General features: G+C 38.7%; 1 protein-coding gene across 4 annotated transcripts in view; it reads left to right on the top strand.

Annotated features, from left to right (window-relative positions):
* Positions 1–18,936, top strand: part of LOC139122755 (tachykinin-like peptides receptor 99D) — a 122,920-nt gene that overhangs the window by 84,408 nt on the left and 19,576 nt on the right. For all 4 annotated transcript variants that reach the window (XM_070688451.1, XM_070688453.1, XM_070688449.1 and 1 more), the window contains exons 3-4: positions 7,801–9,403; positions 16,563–16,713. In XM_070688451.1, the coding sequence (XP_070544552.1) occupies positions 8,766–9,403; positions 16,563–16,713 (789 nt within the window). In that variant the 5' untranslated portion in view covers positions 7,801–8,765. The remainder of the gene's footprint in view (positions 1–7,800; positions 9,404–16,562; positions 16,714–18,936) is intronic.

The raw sequence follows: 18,936 nt of genomic DNA, 5'->3' as shown, positions 1-18,936 counted from the left end.
GTATTAAAGGTATACAGTCACGTGTAATCTAAATATGCCCATATATGGTCAAAGGGGCATTCCTCGGTATTCAAAATGCCCATGTGAGGGCGCTGTTTTAAAAAGCGGCCACCCGCTTAAAATCTGTGATTGGTTAGATTTTCTCTTTCCATGGTAACTTTGGCAAAATTGGAACAGGTGACAGTATACCTTTAACACTCTATGTCGAAGCATACAGGGTTAAATCTGTTCAAAACACGCCCATTCGGTGATACTGTATACGTTTGTCTAGATCTATTTCAGGTGTATTTTTACATACTAAGCTCGCTTGTGATATTAAGTTAGATCTGGCCTCTGTCTCATACGTATCCATGCCGTTTTACTGGTCTTTTTGGTCGCAAACGATTTATCTGCCAAGGTATCGGTCTATCTGTCTATGTGTCTGTCTTCCTTTCTTTCTTTCGAACGAGTCTCTCCGATATAAAATCGCTCCATTACTATTACCGATCGCCGTTCACGACTATTATCAATGTGAACTCCACTGGTACTTTCGCCATGAGAGAAAATGCCGAGAGAGTTTGACCGGTTGACCTCGCTGTTAATTTTATGCAGGAAATTACAATAACGATGCTTGGTCGAATGACGCAGTGCCTTGAGGGTGGGATCACCAGTGGTATATGGGGAGGAGTACCTTCCCGATGGTGATAAGTGGTGCAGATTACCGTCGCCTAGGTGACTGGCGTATACGCGTGCCAAAAGACACCTATGGTTGATTTCCTGTTGACCAGTCGGATGGCAGAGTTGCAAATACCTGGACTGAACCATTTGGTTTTTTGTGGGTGTCGGTGGTACTTTGACAATATAAGTAAAAATGCACATATATTGAGTTTATTGTCTTGTTTATGAGCGGCCAGTATTTCCAACAGCATAAATTATGTGCATTTGCCCTTGAAGGAATAAATAATTTTCGAATAAAACATCGCGAATGTAACTACATTCCTTAAGCTCGAAGTACACTTAAGTGCCCCAAAGAACCATGAAATCGCCCGACTTTCGATTGAAGAGATGAGTTTTGCCAAACCGCGTATACAGAAAAAGTGGCAGATGACTTTATTTTTAGAATCATAGACAGTATAGCGAGATGTAAAAAATGTGAAACAGGCTCCCCACCTAACTATCCTAAATGTTTTTGTGTCGAGTTTGTGTTTGATTCGTTTCGAAAATGTGTTCCTACATTCTTATCCGATTGTTTGTGTTAATGAAATGTTTGTTTCGCTTTGGATATTTGTAGAGAAGTTTGGATTAGTGTGTACGGTAATGTTTTGTTTGTGTGGGGAAAGCTTATGGCGAGACGCAGCCGGACCTATGTTGTTACAAAAGTGATAGAGTCGCCCTTTGACGCTTGCGTTTCGAAACCCGAGTGTGGTTTCTCATCAGTCGCAGTGTAGATTCTTTCCTTAGTTTGTGTTTGTGAAAATTTATTTTAATGCATTTTAGTTGTCTTGCTTTCCGATTAGCGAGGCAAGTATATTAATTTTGGTCACGTTGTGAGTCCGTTTGGTGGTTCGGTTTGTTTGTTCTATATTTCTTTACTTCGGTAAATTTTGTTTTGACTGGTGTGTCTTTTAGATTTTTGCGGAGGTTTGTGAATTTTTAGGCAATAAGTACCACTGCGGGGTACGGATTTTATGTTTATTGGATCAAGATACTTACAAGTATCCTGGTTGATGTGCTTGTTCTCGTACATTTTAATTAATAGTTCATTTATTTTGTTTACTGTTTGTTCTGGCTTGTGTATAATACTGAGTGTTACGTAATTGCCTTTCGCATTCGAGTACGTAATCGTTTGTGTTGACAATAACGAAAAACCGACCCTTGTCGAAGGGTTATTTTCCCAAAATTTGTCCAATGTTTGCAAGCTGGTTTATCGCGATTCTTTTGGCACGCGACATGTTTTGTTTCCTTGTTTGAAAGGGTATCTCTAGAAGTGCGAGTTTAGCAGCTTCAGATAGCTTTCAAGTTTTTGTTTTTTTGTTGTTCGTGGAGTCCAATTTGACTTTTCTTTGAATTGGTGTTGTTGCGATTGTTTGTGTCTCATGATGTAGCGTAGTCACATTATACGACTTTATTTGTTGAAATCCTGAGGTGGTTTTATTCTGTTTGGTTTTGTTGGTGTCCGAATGAATTTCAAGGCTTTTGCCTAGTACTATTTTTCGGAGTTTCATAGTTTGAGCGATGATAGGTTGTTGTTGAATTTCATGTTGTTGTCGGCTTTTCTTTGGAAATAGCTTATTTATTTCCACGGCCATGTTTTCTGTTACGTTACTGTGATTGTTTATTTTGTATTTAATGTTGTGTTCAGTTGTTTGTTATGTGTACGATTTTGTTATTTCTTTTAAGTGTTTGTGTGTTCTATGTCATCTTATCGTATTTTTTGGTAGTTCCCTTTTTGGAGTATTTGGTGGCCCTGAAAAGGGCCGCTTGGTATGGGTTTTTGTTAGCGCTTGGCGCGTTTGTTTTGGCGATAAGCCTAGCTTTTTATGCTTCTTTTCGCCGATTCGATGTGCTTGGTGAGTAGGTGTTTGCCGCCTTCTTGTCACTGTGTGTGCTTACATGGACAGTCTGCATAGCCCTTGAATGTGGTCTCGATTTTGATCAAACTTACAATTTAGGAGTATATATCAAAACTGATAAATGATTTATGTGATTACTGTAGCTATAGATAGGCTACATTCAGGACGGGCAGCGACGGGCAGTAATTAGTAGGCAAAGCAGGTGGTTTTCACCGTGGGCAGAACTCGGTGCAATGATACTGAACATTAATAGTAAGCCTGTCACCTTGAAGGTAATGCTGTAGGTGAAACAAGGACACACGATGGTACAAACAACACCACAAGTGAAACGTACACACAGAAATACACGCGTTCCTACGTTGTGCCCACCCGTGCCACGCGATTAAAATATGACTGATACTGCTGGATAGTGTTAATTGGGTCGGTAAACAGTCAATTAATAGTTTAATTGACTACCTGGGTGATTGGCAGGTCGTGTCCAACGACGCATATGCAAAGCAGGCCAAAAGACAAAAGCCCCCAAAGTTATTGACAGCTGGCCAGGGGTCACCATGAATACGTAATGAAGCTTCACTACGCAGAAACTGCGTAGTCAAGCCCTTCTTAACCGGTCAAACTCTCTCGGCATTTTCCGGCATGGCTGTTTAAAGTTTTATACAAAACAGTTCAACAAGCATCATTAACCCGGCTGAATATCAGGTAGCACTCACACACAAACACCTACATGTGACACAGAGAGAAAAGTTCTTCGGGGTCAAGATCAAGGATAATCACAGGCACTGGCATTCTCTCCAAGGCAGTTAAAAATATTACTTGACCTCCACTCTACGTCAATAACAAAATAATAATGCCTCTGTAATTACTCATTTCTACGGCAAATAAAGAAGACGACAGGTGTCACTGATTGGCGAGATTATCTCGTCATGCGTACCAGTGCACTTCAGTAGGATATTACTTATTTAATATCAATTTCAAGAGCGGGCGAGAGGGCATCCTAAATCGTCACCCACATTCGCTTGCTTCCTAACAGGTATAGACAGAAGGTGATATACTGTGGTTCACACGTCACGTTGAGTTATCCGTGCTTGCCTTCGTGTTTCACAAATCTTTGACTCCTTCGATCGCTCGACATGAGGTGGTCAATACCATTTGTACAAAGCAGATTATGATCAGGAACATGCACAACAGTAAGTCTGAAACGAGCAAACTTTGCTCAATCACCAAGGATTTGAGAAGCTTAATTTATTTATTTATTTATTTATTTGCCTTGTCACTTATTTATTTATGTATTTTTTATCAAATTATTTTTTTTTAATTTTTAATCTACTTATATTTGGTTATAATTGATTCATTTTTGAACATATTACTTTTTATTTTTGTCATTTTTATTGTTTGTATGTTTGTTTGCTTGCGTGGTCAATCGGCCGGTAAGTTGTTATTTTTGTGTGCCTCATTTTTACATTATTTCTATCTTTTTGCGACGAAGCATACTCGTTCATAGTCAAAGCTAGAGTGTTTTTGTTAAGTTTATTACTGATAGCATTTTATTAAATTATTTCGAAATTTATTTTGCTAGTGCTTTGCATGCAGCTGTAGAAAATGCAAACCACAGTTAGACACCAAGGGTTTTGTCATAACGAGGCTTGTGAGGTCCACCAGCACCTCGTCTAAGATATCGCGAGAACAATAAATCCCAGACGTGTTTGCAATGTTCTTTTTCACGTCGTTGGAGTCGTCATGCAAGTCTCCTTCGTTTAATTTTATCTATTTGTGTATCAAAATATTTATTTCCTTTACGCCAAGTCGTATTTACTGTCACTGCATGTTAACACTTGTTCGTTCGGGGTGACAATGTTCAGTTTCTCGTGTAGAACTTTAAAAATAAAAGTTTGAAACTTTGCTATAAGGCACGCGTGTTGTCAAATGTACTTACAGAGAGACATGAATTATAGAGTTTTCACAGACGTGGTATTTTTGTTTACCTCAATATGTAAAATTTATATCTTCTCTCTGTTATCACCGATTTTATGAGAAATGATAAGACAAATATTTATACTACATGCAGACGATAAGCCTGGGGTATATGATTTAAATAATTTATTGTGTTGAACAGGAAAAACATTGTATGATGGTTTATGCCGATTTTTTGGGTGAAATTTATTGCGTACAACTGCTCCTTGATAAGTTATGGAATACACGATGTGAATTTTGTTGACAGGATAGGAACGCAATTTTGAGAACGATATCCATAATGTACACCTTCCACCCATTGCGACGTCGAACTTTATGAAACGCATGAATGGGAGCAAAAGTGTACAGAGTTCAAAATGGGTGGGGTATGTTGCAAAACTGCAGTGTTTCATTTACATAACTGATTTTTAAACTTTAAAACAACCAAATACGTTATATTTGTTTATTTCAATACGAATTGGCTTTTATACCAGTTTTGTTCTATTTTACATTTCTAAAGAAATAAATATTTCCACATCATGGCATTATCTTTTGAGATTTAACACAGCCACTACTCGTTTTGACGCGAATGACCTGTAAGATAAACCAAAATCTGCAACGTGAGGAAATATAAACAACTCAGCAATCGTTGCCTTACTCTGAGTCGGTCTGATGATATCCCATCTTCATATCGTAGCGTTTAGACTGAGAAAAAACTTAGAGTAAACATTTAGCGAAGCTGGCTATGGGTCGGACTGTATATCATTGTGATTTATAAGATGTTAGAAGAGCAAAGTTTGAAATATTAGGGTCAAAATCAAGGTCGTATCAAATTTTTCACCCTTCAGATGGCTGATTAATTGGTTGCTTGTATAGTAAGATGATGCATAGGGCGTTTAATTTTTTAAATAATTTTATCTCAGAAAGAGAATGTTATATTGCATTGCAGTGTCCGTTTTTACAGGAACGCGTGTGAGAGAAGGGTGACGGCATGACTGGGGATATTGAGTTACTTTGGTCCGCTGTTATGACGTATTTTAACCTTCTCACATGACGGAGGGGCATGGGCAGAGTCTGTGTGCCATCTTAAATTGTTCCTCCTTGTCACTCTACAATCTCATCACATGATATTTGATGACATCAGCCCCAGCCTTCAATGCCAGATGTCTTGTGAAATATGTCTTCCTCGTTGATTTTCATCAGTCATGGCCAAAGACAAGCGTTTAAAGAGTAAACCGTTGTAAATTTGATGTGTTCATTATTTGTGTTTAGCAAAACAATGTCACTTTCTCCTTCTAGTGCCTAAGTATGTCAAAAGTACAAGTTTTAGCGTTGCAAATGCAATGTTGTGCACGGTGGTGTGCAATACGCAAAGTGCTTTTTAAAAAAAAATTCTAGCTCGAACTTACTTTGAGACATTACACAATTACAACTACTCAGAAAATTGTTGAAAAGTTGAACAAGTAGCAGATTAGATCAGTTTTAAGGATCAAATCAAAAAAAATTCTTCGATCTATGAAATAAAATACCTCAACATACATCGACAGTAGCGCCCGGTTGAACTTTCAGAAACAGTGGTTGTTGTTACGATTACCTTCTCGGGAAGAGAAATGAAAACTAATTCGACTGAAATGCGTTCATTTTCTTACAGAAGACCTGCACATTCTGCATTGACACTAAAACCACTTAACGGAACCGTGGTTCCCAAAAATATAATCACATAATGTGAAGAAATGAATTCTTAAGTTTAACCGTCGATGATAAACCATGCGAGGCAGGAGTACTCTCCAGATCACGTACATAACTCCGCCTATAGCACATTGACGGTGTTTTCATTCTAGGGCTGATCCGACGAGAATTTCTGTTAGCCCAGGGATACATGCGAGAAATGAAATTTTCCGTTCAGCATGGGTAGCCGTAGCGCTAATGAGCATAGCTAACGGGAAATTGTACTATGCATTACGCAGACAGAGCCACGGATCATCCGGGGAATCAACGTCTCCGAACTGGTGACCTCAGTAGGCATTCGCCAAACCGTCACTTAAACGTCTGCCGTGTGATCATTTTGGTCCCGTCAGCAAACAAACAATCCAGTCTTCCAACTGAGATTTCCCAACGACTATCCTTATTTTTGCAGCTGCGTTTACCCATCCCTATCTATTTTATTGCCGGAGTCAGAGATGCCAAGCAGGGGACAGATACAACCCATTGCTTTTTCCGTAAAGGATTTGATCTTTGGTTTCCATTAATATTGCATTGACCTCTAAAGTGTGCGCAAGTGACAAAAGACTGCACCTGAACAGCCTCATAGAAAAGGATGTCTTATGCTGTTTTGTGAGAAAAAAGATCCCAGAAGATGTGATGTTACTTATGAAATAATAATAATAATCATCATCATCATCATCATTATCATCATCATCATCATCATCATCATCATCATCATCATCCTCATCGTCATCATCATCATCGTCATCATCATGATCATCATCATCATCATCATCATCATCATGATTATTGGTTATTGATTATTATTATTGTTGTTGTTGTTGTTGTTTTCATTGTTGTCGTAGTTGTCGTCGTCATTCTTTGTTATTATTATTGTTACCTTGTTTTTGTTTAGTTGTTGTTGTTTTGATATCGTGATAATCATTAACTTTACTCTCTAATCATTGACATCATCAATCCAGCTTTCAATATGACAAAAGTGTGGCACTTTATTTTAGATGCCTGGTGACAAGCTCAATACCGTAACACACAGGCTTACCGAAAACAAAACTCTGTAGTCTTATTAAGCCCCGTGTAATCGTCACCAAAACACACGTTAGAAATAATGATGACGCCCGTAGCTATGTAATTCCCGCGAGACTCACAGATAATTATGATTTCTTTTGCAATCAGTTAAGAGAGACATTTTAGTTACTCAAACAGGCAATCGGATCGAATTCATTCTGCCTCTCAGAAGGTGTTCCGTTCAATTGTTTATATTTCACACATTTGGATGAGACACATAATAGACGTTTGTGTCACAGAGACTCTATTTTACACCATGATGAGCAGAGAGCTGAAAGGAACAAATAGCTATTAAATAAAAAAGACGTAATGGAAACTCCGTCCGGGGGTCATCGCATGATACACCCTCAGGGCTCGAGGATACGTTCTCAGATGAGAAAGGATACGATTTCGTCGACAAACTATTCCATACCTAATGTAATTTTTAGAATTATCGACAGTCATTGAAGACAGATTTCGCCCTCTTTTCTCAACTTTTTGACTACTTATATGTATTTTTTGTTCTCAGGTTACTCCAAAGACCATCAAGTCAGCGAGTGAATAGGATTCAGACGACAACTAAGCGAACAATTCATTATTTGTAACGGAAGTTATTATATTCACACGCCCACCCTCGGTGATCAAGTCGCCGCCCCTGTGTTCCGGAGAAAAAATATCTTTTTGCCGATATTGCCACTGTGTGGGTTAGCAGTCCTGCTGTTTTCTAAGGCGGGAGTTCTGTTTCTTCTTCGCCTAGAGTCAGTTAATTACATCGTTCGACGGAGACGACCGAGGAACGTCTTGATGTCAAGCTAGCTTCGTCGCCGTACTCGGATAAGCTGGTGTCTTATTACTGAAAGCCTCACTGTGTGAAAACTTTCTTTTTTATCCACAGCTTCACGGTTTTATACATTAGATGTGGAAAGTCAGGAAAGAAGAACGCGTATATGTTGATTTAAAAGCAAGAAAGGTAGAAATATAACTGAGATTGTTTTGCAAAGAAAAAATCTGATGCGATATATTATGACGCATGCCTCTTGATTATTATCAAAGTGTTCGTATCTGTGTGAGGAAAAAACAAGTTTCTGTATTTGTGACGCATCCACAGCTGTTTGTTGAAAATTCATTCCTGGGGATTCAACGGAGCTTCCTTGTTCCTTTGCTCGCATGCACGGGTTTCTCAAAGTATCAGTTCCCTTGCCTCGTGCATTTGTTATCGTCATATATTAATACTGACATATCGGCCTTACTGCGCATGTGATTCACACCCATTTGTGTGCCTTGAATCGTCGGGCGAAAGAAACCGTTGCGGAGACGCAGTTTCTTGTTCGGAGAGCCAACTCTGTGTTTTTTAGAGATAATCGACGTCTTATCCTGTCCTAAATCAAAGACGATAGTAGATATCGCAAGGACTTTGAAGGAGGGAGATCAGAGACGTTGATGTTAAAAATTTACACTTTAAAAAAATAGCGTCCTCGATAGATCTTGCTGATAATGGAGACCTCCTTGGTGCCAGTCGTTAGTTTCAATTTTTCCATGGCCGAGATTGACTTTGGTTTCGTTGACAACAGAACTAACTCGAGTCCTCCGGACTGCTCCGCCATGATGTACACTCAGCCGGCTTTTGCCCAGTTTTTGTGGAGCTTACTGTTCGGCGTTATGATCGTCATCGCGGCCGGTGGGAACATTATCGTCGTGTGGATTGTGCTGGCGCATCGCCGGATGAGAACGGTGACTAATTACTTTCTGGTGAATTTGGCCATAGCGGATGCAATGGTCGCGACCCTCAATGTGCCGTTTAATTTCTCCTTTCTCCTCAACAATATCTGGTACTTCGGCTTTGTGTACTGCAAGATAGCCCGGTGCCTCGGCGTGCTGACGGTCATCGCCAGCGTCTTCACGCTGTCAGCGATCGCCGTCGATCGCTACATCGCCATCGTGCATCCCATGCGGCCGAGGATGTCGAAGTCGAGAGCCAAGACCATTATCGCCTTCGTGTGGGTGATTGCTACGATCATCTGCTTACCACTACTGATCTACGCCCGTACTAAAGATTTACCGTGTAAGGATGGAAAACGCACCATTTGCATCTTGGAGTGGCCAGACGGTACCTTCAGTGATTACGATTTCTGGTGAGTATTATTCACAATAGTTTCATAAAATTAAATATGGGCCGGATAACAATGTTTTTCCTTAAGATTCTTTAGCCTTGACTTCAATTTAGGGTTAATCAGTGATGTTGCCAGGAAAGAATGGGTTATAAAGGGACCGTGGTTATACGCAGTGACTGAACACACAGTGTTCCAGTTAGAAAAAAAAACACACATATGACGCTGATTTAGCCATACCATGCTTGAATTACTCTAAGATGCATGTACATAACGTAACCACACGACTACTATCGCAATAAAGCCAGAGTGGCACATTATATCATTATTACACACTGGTAAATATTAAACAGGCAATGTCTTCTCCAAGTGAGACGATATTGTGGCGCTCTACGATTTATTTGAGGAAAATGCGAAGCGTTTTCACTTCATTGACGTCATGAAAAGTTACGAGAGAAATTGTTCGGATCTTGATTACTTTAAATATCGCTGTCGTGTTTAGCTTTTTCATATTTCAGTGTGTATTTTCAGCTGGGGCTTGTCCTGCCCATATCGAGTATCAAGACGCAATGCACAGATCGAATGGATATTTATCACACGGCGATTATTTCAGTCCGCGACACATCTTGGTATCTATATAAAGGACGACATGCCGCGAAATACATCATGGCCAAATCAAAGACGCGATACAAATCAAATCTCAGCCATCGTATCGTTTTATGACATCAGATAATATCTACTTATTTTTGTGATGCCAATTAAGGCAGTTTCATTGGAGTGTCTGTCAAACTCGGTGATAATGTACACATCGAAGTTGAACGTTTCCTTTGTAAGATCTGAAGTTATGACCGTGGCTTGGCCCTGCTCGCGGCTTAATACTGCTGAGGTGAAAGCCACGTTTACTTATGCCCGGCCAATTATCAAGTCTCGCGTGCGCACAGGTATACACTATATTATAGCATGACAAGTCGCTTGCATTCAAAGCCTTGTTCCATTAGAATTACAGAATTTGCATCAAGCGAAGAGTATGGTTCTTTCCATTGACAAGATCCTACTGTTGTACCATCCAATACCATATGCTTAAGCTGGCCATTAGCTCTCCGGGTGAAATCTAACCTGCTTCGACCTTGTACTGCGTGAGCGAAGCCGCATCTATTAACGTCGAGAATTATCTCTTTCTGTGAAAGATGGCTATCAAGGTCACTCCATCCGACAACGTGTGATGATGAATGTATTGATTATACGACTCACGCGCCTCGCTGGTAACCCACAAAAACACGCCATCGATCAATCGATCTTCAAACTAAATGGGAAAACAGAAACAATGTACTGGCCCAGAACAGCTCGACCTTTTTGACTGAATTTCGATTATGATGTTTTGTTTTATGAAGGGTCATCCACTGTGTCTTAGCGAGCTAAGATAAAGTTATGGCAGCAGAACTTTATTGAGTGAATGTTCGTGACGTAAATAACAGATTAACATGTAATGTCTCTGTAACGGATCACTTGCAGATATAACGGTGAACTTGTCAAAGAATTTAATAACACAATATTGAAGTCATCAAGTCGGGCCTTTTAACGTGATCGTTCTGTGGTGGGTTAGAGGTTCTGAAGACAATTAATTGCACAAGCAAAACAGTCATTCACTGTCATGTGCTCTTTAATCATACACTGTTCGGATGTCAGTAACCTATTGCAGACCAACTTTGAATACGTCTTGCTGTTAAACTTTGATCGCTTTAGTCAGGTAGACCAAACGTATCAATAAATGAATCATTAAAATGTCACTGGTAGGAGATATAACCAGACTCGAAGTTAAGTAATTTGGATGAAAGATTTCATCAAATATTTACCGGTATATAGTTTAATAATAAATGGGTCTATAGGGTTTAAACAAGAAAAACGTAGTGACACGATCAGTTAACAGTCATATTTGAAGATTGATAGCTTACTGAAAACTTATCTTCATTATTGGTCGCAAAAATGCAGTTTTGGATTTCTTCATTAAAGAAACATAACTGTTAAATATGCCGACTCTATTAGTAATTTAAATTCGTTCAATTTTCAAAAAAAAAAAGATTTCAAATATTTTAAATTTCGGTAGCAAACACGCTTTCTGATTATTAGCGAGCATTATAATTGCCCACATTACGTTTAAACGTTAATTCGGGACACGGCATTTATACTGGCGTGCCGTTGCGAGGGAACAAGTGTCGATGAGAAAAAATTCACTGCGTTCCTGAAACGAGCAGCTTGTCTTGTGCGCATATGGTGGTTCGGTCTGGGTCAAAGTTCACGAATACTCGCACTGTAATCGACATGATATCCAGAAAAGTAAAGCGTCAAAGAATGGAGCTGACACGCACGCACTCCTGTTCCGCTCCAATCACATATCGTATGCTGCATTTAAAACTTGTCCGTTTCACGTCCCTAGTTAATTACTTACATATGTTAATTACTTTACTGTCACATATTAACTTCATGGCGCTCATGAACTCTTTTTAATTGTCTTATGTCACATGTCATAGGTAAAGCAAAATTTTGAAATCAACTTTAACAGGAAATGTGAGAATTAACAGACAAACTGTTTTGGTCAATATCTTGTCAATGCCGTCTGGATGCCAGTGATAGTCGTAATAAAATATGCATGATGGGTGGAGTACAAAAGTCGAAGTTAAAGTATATGCGCACAATCGTGACCTTGGCCCCGAGCTACGTATGGTGTACCTGAAATGCTCATGCGCAGAGAAAAATACGTTAAAGTATACCAACATTTTGCAGAAGAATTATTGCTCTAAACGTAAAATGTATACAATGACATGAAAAGCGATGCCTTGCCCTGGGTGGTAGAACCGATTGTCTGTTAATTGACACTGACTTATGTTACACTGACACGTCCTAAAGTTTTAAATTTTCAGTGATTTATCGCCAGAGAAATTGTTCGGCTCTGCACAAACGTACAAACTTTGCTTAGCGAAATGCACTTACGACGTGAATTAAGAGGAATTCTCCGTGAAAATATCACTGAACGAACTTTGTTCCCTGCTTCACGCAAGAATATGTATGTATGTATGTATGTATGTATGTATGTATGTATGTATGTATGTATGTATGTATGTATGTATGTATGTATGTATGTATGTACGTACGTACGTACGTACGTACGTACGTACGTACGTATGTATGTATGTATGCATGCATGCATGCATGCCTGCCTGCCTGCCTGCCTGCCTGCCTGCCTGCCTGCCTGCCTGCCTGCCTTCTGTCTGTCTTCTGTCTGTCTGTCTGTCTGTCTGTCTGTCTGTCTGTCTGTCTGTCTGTCTGTCTGTCTGTTTGTCTGTCTGTCTGTCTGTCTGTCTGTCTGTCTGGATGGATGGATGGATGGGTTGATGGGTGGGTGGGTGGGTGGGTGGATGGGTTTGTGGATGGACGGGTGCATGCGATGAATGAATGGATGGATGGATGGATGATGGATGGATGGATGGATGGACGGATGCATAGATGCAAGAATGGATGAATGGATGAATGAATTGATGGATGGATGGATGGATGGATGGATTCATCATGCCTGATGGATTCACATATGCATAGCTGCATATATGTATGTGTGTTTCTATATATGTACCTATGTATCTAGGTATGTATCTAGGTGTGTGCCTAGGTATGTACGAGTTTGATTGACTAATTATCCCGACAAAATAGGTGGAACAAATAAAATGAGTTTGCTCTGAAATCGAATTTCTTTTATGTCAATGTAGTCTAAGGATGAAGTGACGGTTAACATATTATAGGACTCGCTCAGAATATACAGGCATCCGTATTCTTTCATTCTCTGTGATTAGAATCGCAGTTCACATCTCCTCGGGCCGCAATGATTACTCCGTGAAAACCGTCGATTTATTGTCATGGATTGAAATCTGCGAAAGAGCGATTCACGATTAAAGTGCTTTTCGAACCAGCATCTTGTTCGACCGTGTTTTACAAAACACTGCCTAGCCGCGTGAGAATGGTTTTTTTTCTCTACCTTCCGCAGATTTGCATGGATCAAAGTTACCTAAATGGAAAATACCCGTAGGCCATCACAAGCAAACTCTTAACAAGATTTCTGTTTAATCATTATTGCATTTAACGTGAGACTATACGGCGGATTCTATCTTTTTTTACTTTGAAAGTATCGTTTCATATGTTAATGGACACATACTGAAAGCCTATTCTTTTTGCCTTAGGTTATTCCATTGGTGCTGTCACAAATGAAGTATACAATGGAAAGTTTTGTCAACTTTCGTTTAGAGGGAGGACATTCTGCTATTTTTCTCCTCCTGTAAGATAATTTTTTCCATTGAAATCGTGTGATATCAGAACTTCGTTATCGCCTTTACCTCATTACCACCGGTTAGTCGTCGAGAATTCCCCCGGAGTCTTTGATCGTTTGGCGATGAATTAACAAGTATGGTTTCAATAAAAAGACAGAGGTTGCAAATGATGACAAATTAAACCACCTGGAACAAATTCAACCAAACAAATGCCACGGTAGTTTATAGTAAACACAAATTTTTCGCATGCTTTCACGTATTACCTGTGGCTTTTTGACATCACAAATGTTTCAATCGTTAATGCCCACGTCGCAGCTGATGATGGGAGTTGATAAAAGTAAAGTATATTTAATCGAATCTTGTGTAAATATTTTTACTGTGGCCGCCGGGATGTAGAGAAATCAGCGCGTAGCTCTATAGAAGTGTCCATGTTCCTGTGAAGATGGCGATGGACATCGTGGCCTATGTGTACCACCTACGTTGTAATCTGGGTATACAGGTTACAATTAGACCCAGCAAGACATGTAACGGAGTATCGCCAGCGAAGATCTAAGTATGAAGACGATATGTTCCCCTTTAATCAGTAGTCAAGACTAATTTAAATTGATGTATGATTGATGTATTGATGATGGGAAGTTACTGTTTCCATTCATGTCACTATACAGTAAAATTAAACGTTTGTGTCTGCTGTAGACCCGTTCGATGTACTTAAGTTTGCTGACCCTCAACATTCTTCCACACAATCACATGTAACTCCTGAAAAATGAGGAAGAGTTACTTTGCATTTTCATCGTGTCATGAACCTCAAAATGTTAGTTCCCCAACCCTACCGTTTCAAATTAATGAGGACACATTTTCTGGTCGACGTCTTTATAAATATTTTGACTATACATCGTCAACTAATATTTTAAATTAAAAATGTCATTGAATGACAGCTTTATGGAACTTTACCTTCTGTTTTGAGAACATTGAAATAGACATCATCCTGTGAAATGAACACGATTGGAACTAATTTGGGATAATTGGATGGTGAAGTAATGTCGATTTTATCTACAAATGTAACCTCATCTGCTTTTCTTTTTATGTTACACACTTGTTTTTATGAGTAATTTGTAATGTTGCAACATTCAACGATAGGGCACCTAACATCTTTGAGAAATTTGACAAATATGAAGATCCAATTATCCCAAATTAGTTCCAATCGTGTTAATGGTTTTCATAAAAATAGCGTACAGTAAGGAATAGTACACACATTTTCTATTTACTTTTGGTGCACGGTCTGAAGTTCCACGTTAGACAACTTGGCGACCAGTAACTTAGTCTCGCCTGCAAAAATTATTTTCTCTGTTTCCTAATTGTCTAATTTTTAATTATTCTTGTTAAAAAGATCTCTTAAAATATTAATATTTCAAGTTGTGCACCATGACGACAGCCTATCAAGGCTCTTTGGTGTGGAATTATTGCGTTGACAATGCGTTATTACACCAGTGTCTTCATTGTAATCACATACTTCTGTATACATATATTTTTTAGAATACCTATGCATGAAGAATATGCAACACTTTGAATTTTTCTTGTTTGGGCTCACATTTCATATATAGGGAAATACTTTACATACAAATTATAACGAATCTGTAAAAATACAGCGATCTGTGATATAAATTGTTAACATATATCTGTGAAATTGCACCATGGGAGACTCAGTACATATCAACGATGTAATCGAGTAAGCTCGCACTGCTTTGCAAAATTGAAAACGTTGTTTTTATCACGATGGAGAGATCATGTTATCTTTTGATCCCAAGGGTGGTTTCAAAGTTTGATGTAGCATATTCAACAAAACCGCATGAAAAAACAAACTTTAAAAAAAAAGATAAATGCGGAAATACGGTATGAGATTGATTTCAAAAGTGACTGTGCAATTTAGATTGTATCGTTGCTTCAATTCCAAAATATGCTGGATTCATCATAGTTTCACAAGTGTTATTTATCTTCAAGACTTACTCTTACCCCTCTTGTCATGAGATCACACTCGCTGCTATGTAAACCTAGATCCTCTCTGTTTACTATCGTTCACACTGCGTTGGTGTGTTTGTATATATAACACTCACCTTAAACACATTGACTGTTCATCGTCATGCCCTAAGAAATACATGATGCTTACATATACACTTGTGTATGTGTTTATACACATTGGTCATTTACAGTATACAGCACTTTAACTACACATAATGACTTATATTGTCTGAGAGAGAGAGAGAGAGAGAGAGAGAGAGAGAGAGAGAGAGAGAGAGATGTACACCAACAGTTACAATTAAAATAATTATTTCCATTAGCCTGAAGTAAAACGAACAGTTTCTTGGCTTGTACTGAAATCAAATTTGTATTGCAAATATCAAGTTTATGTCACAGGTTACCAATACATATTCGTACCTTTTGCATATCATATATACCTGTGCATACTTATTCTTTATTTTACATTAATTTTGTGTTGCGGATTACTCATTCATACTTTGTGCATACCATATACTTAATGCATATATTTCGTTTATTTACCCTGTACTTGATTTGCATTCTTATCTTTCGGCTACGTTGCTCATCGTGGATGATCATCTTTGATTTATTTACACGTACAAAATATATTCACATAACGTACTTGGTAATGAAATGAAGTTAATTCGCCGAAGTTCATTCAAGTTCAAAGCTAGCGCTAGGCAACTGTTCCCTGTTCGAAAAAGTCCCTTCCCCAAGAGGACCTCGGTATCGTATATGCATATACATTAATTACAGGCAGTCTACATATGTATGGACACAGAGAAAATATACAGTTTGTAAAACTAACATGAATGGTAATTTCTTTGCTTTGAAAGGTACAACGTGGCTTCAATGATATTGGCCTATTTCTTGCCATTATCAGCGATGGCTGTGTCGTACACAATTGTCGGCATCAAGCTATGGGTTAGTCACGCTCCCGGCGAGAGCTCCAGCCGACACAGAGAGCAGCTGAAGGCCAAGAGAAAGGTAACGTGAATAATTTGGTATACTTTCAATAAGTGTGCTTTTTGTGTCACTTCGTCATTCGCGTTTGCCAAATATATACATTGTCGTTAATCTGGCTTCCACTGAGCAAATAATATCTATAATTTCACCGCAATACATAAGTGAGTAGTCACGATGCAATTACGCGTATTCAGAATGATATAGCATGTTCTGTTCACATATGACATGCACGTCAGTAATAAGAGGCATGGCTGTTCTAGTTTCCTCTGTCCCTTTTCTCTGGAGCAGATCGTAATTGCTTCGCTTTAAAAATAGCCTGATGGCATAGATTTTGACTGAGCCTCATCGTAGCGTGAAGAACACTGTATAAATTTGAGTATAGAAAATCTCCGTGACACACATAATTTCTGTGTGTGAAAACTGCTTTTCTACCACTTCAGACGCCACATTAGTCTACCCCTTTGAGTGTTTTTTCCCACCAAAATCTTAGTGCAACATTTTACCACATTTTATGAATTTTTCTGTATTTTTTTGATAATTTTGGACCAAATGGAAATCCTATTTCCTTTGCTACAGTTGTTTATCAGAATTTTGACAAAAACCTGAAAAAATTGACTGAGATATATTCTGTAAAGGCGACAAAAATTGACTTTGGCGCTCAAAGGGTTTAAACTGAACACAGATATAAATATACAATAGGAAAAAATCGTACTTGATAGGAGCTTGACGGGGTTGTTTTATGTAATAGAAACGCTGACATATATATTTATAAATACTAATCAGGAAATATTTGGATGCTCGAAGGACATGTTATAAAAAAGGGAAAAGCTATGGTATCTCACTGTGCTTGCAAGCGTTTACCTGGCCCAATGGGTCAACATATGTAGCAATCGAACTATTCCATGTGTGGGTAGCCACATCAAAGAATTGCAACGATAAAACGTCTCAAAGATAAAATCCGTCATTAGAGGTTCTTGTGATAGCCGGGTCGCACACATGTCACGGTCTTTACTTTCGAGTGTGATCATGAGAAGGAAACCTCACAGGTGTGGAAACCGTCTTTGACTTTAAGTTCCCACTCACACCGACAAAGATTGCTGAAAGCAATTTCACACCTTCAGGTCAAGTGGTCTAATGCAAGCAACAACGAAAGCTCGGGAGGTTTGAGATCTCTCCCCCAGCAAAAGATTGATGTATCTCGGTAGATGAGACAGCGAACGACAAGAGATACCAACAAAACAGCTCATTAGTCCGCCTTATCAAACTCTGATTTGTGAACTTCGACAAAGCTGCCATGGCGTTTAATCCTTTGTGTGTCAAAGCGGTGAATTATGGCTTAAATGCGTGTGAAATTACTTGGTGACCGGAAATGAACCCTCATTGGTACTGTAGGTAACATTTGGTGAACTTGAAGTATGGAATGGTAATGAGCTGTGGATGTAACTTCGGAACACTATCTTGCATAAACATGGATGTTCATTTGTTTGTACCCTATACTTTTATTTGTAATAAAACTTGCAGTCGTTGACAACCAATGTATACACCGCACCAAAGTCATGTATACTTTGCCACAAAGGTTAACTTATAACGTCATGGTCAATACACAAAATTAAGTGATCCTTCTATTTTGTAGGACAGCATTCATGTCTTTAAAGAAAAAATAGGACCCTAATTGCACAATGTGTTCAGCGTTATGTTCACTTTTGTCACAAATTTAATGACTAAATTATGAATTACTCGTCTTATACCTTTGAAAACGTTTTATAAAAGTTCAAACAGAACCGTCACAGAACAGTAGCTTAAGACTTAAACTTTTGCTCAAACTTTCCTTAAGAAATCTTTCAACCATTCTCTTTCAAAATTACGAATAAAAATTGAGGGAGGGGGGTCATCGTGCAAATTTTGGTACTAGGGAAACAAATAACTCAAGATTTCCGATCTTTAAAATTCAAAATGGCAGCCATCTCTGTCTTAACTCTATTGAGAAAAATTCCGAATTTTGAAAAACTAAGCCATTGAAAAGTTTTCTCACATCAAGAGCTTTAAAATGAAGCCCCATAAGTGGTATATCGGAAGAGAATTGTAAAAGTTTGAGAGTCCGAATGTCTGTCCCCGAGGCGCGTTCTACCTTAATCTTTAAAGTTATCACAAACGAACTTTTCGCTTCCCTTTCGTCAGACAACGAGCAAGACATGTATGCGATAACCATTCTCGTTTATCTTTTCTTTCATAAACACCGGCATC

This window comes from Ptychodera flava, chromosome 22 (assembly GCF_041260155.1).
Source record: "Ptychodera flava strain L36383 chromosome 22, AS_Pfla_20210202, whole genome shotgun sequence".
Classification (NCBI taxonomy): Eukaryota; Metazoa; Hemichordata; class Enteropneusta; family Ptychoderidae; genus Ptychodera; species Ptychodera flava.
This window is presented reverse-complemented; position numbering and strand designations above follow the sequence as displayed.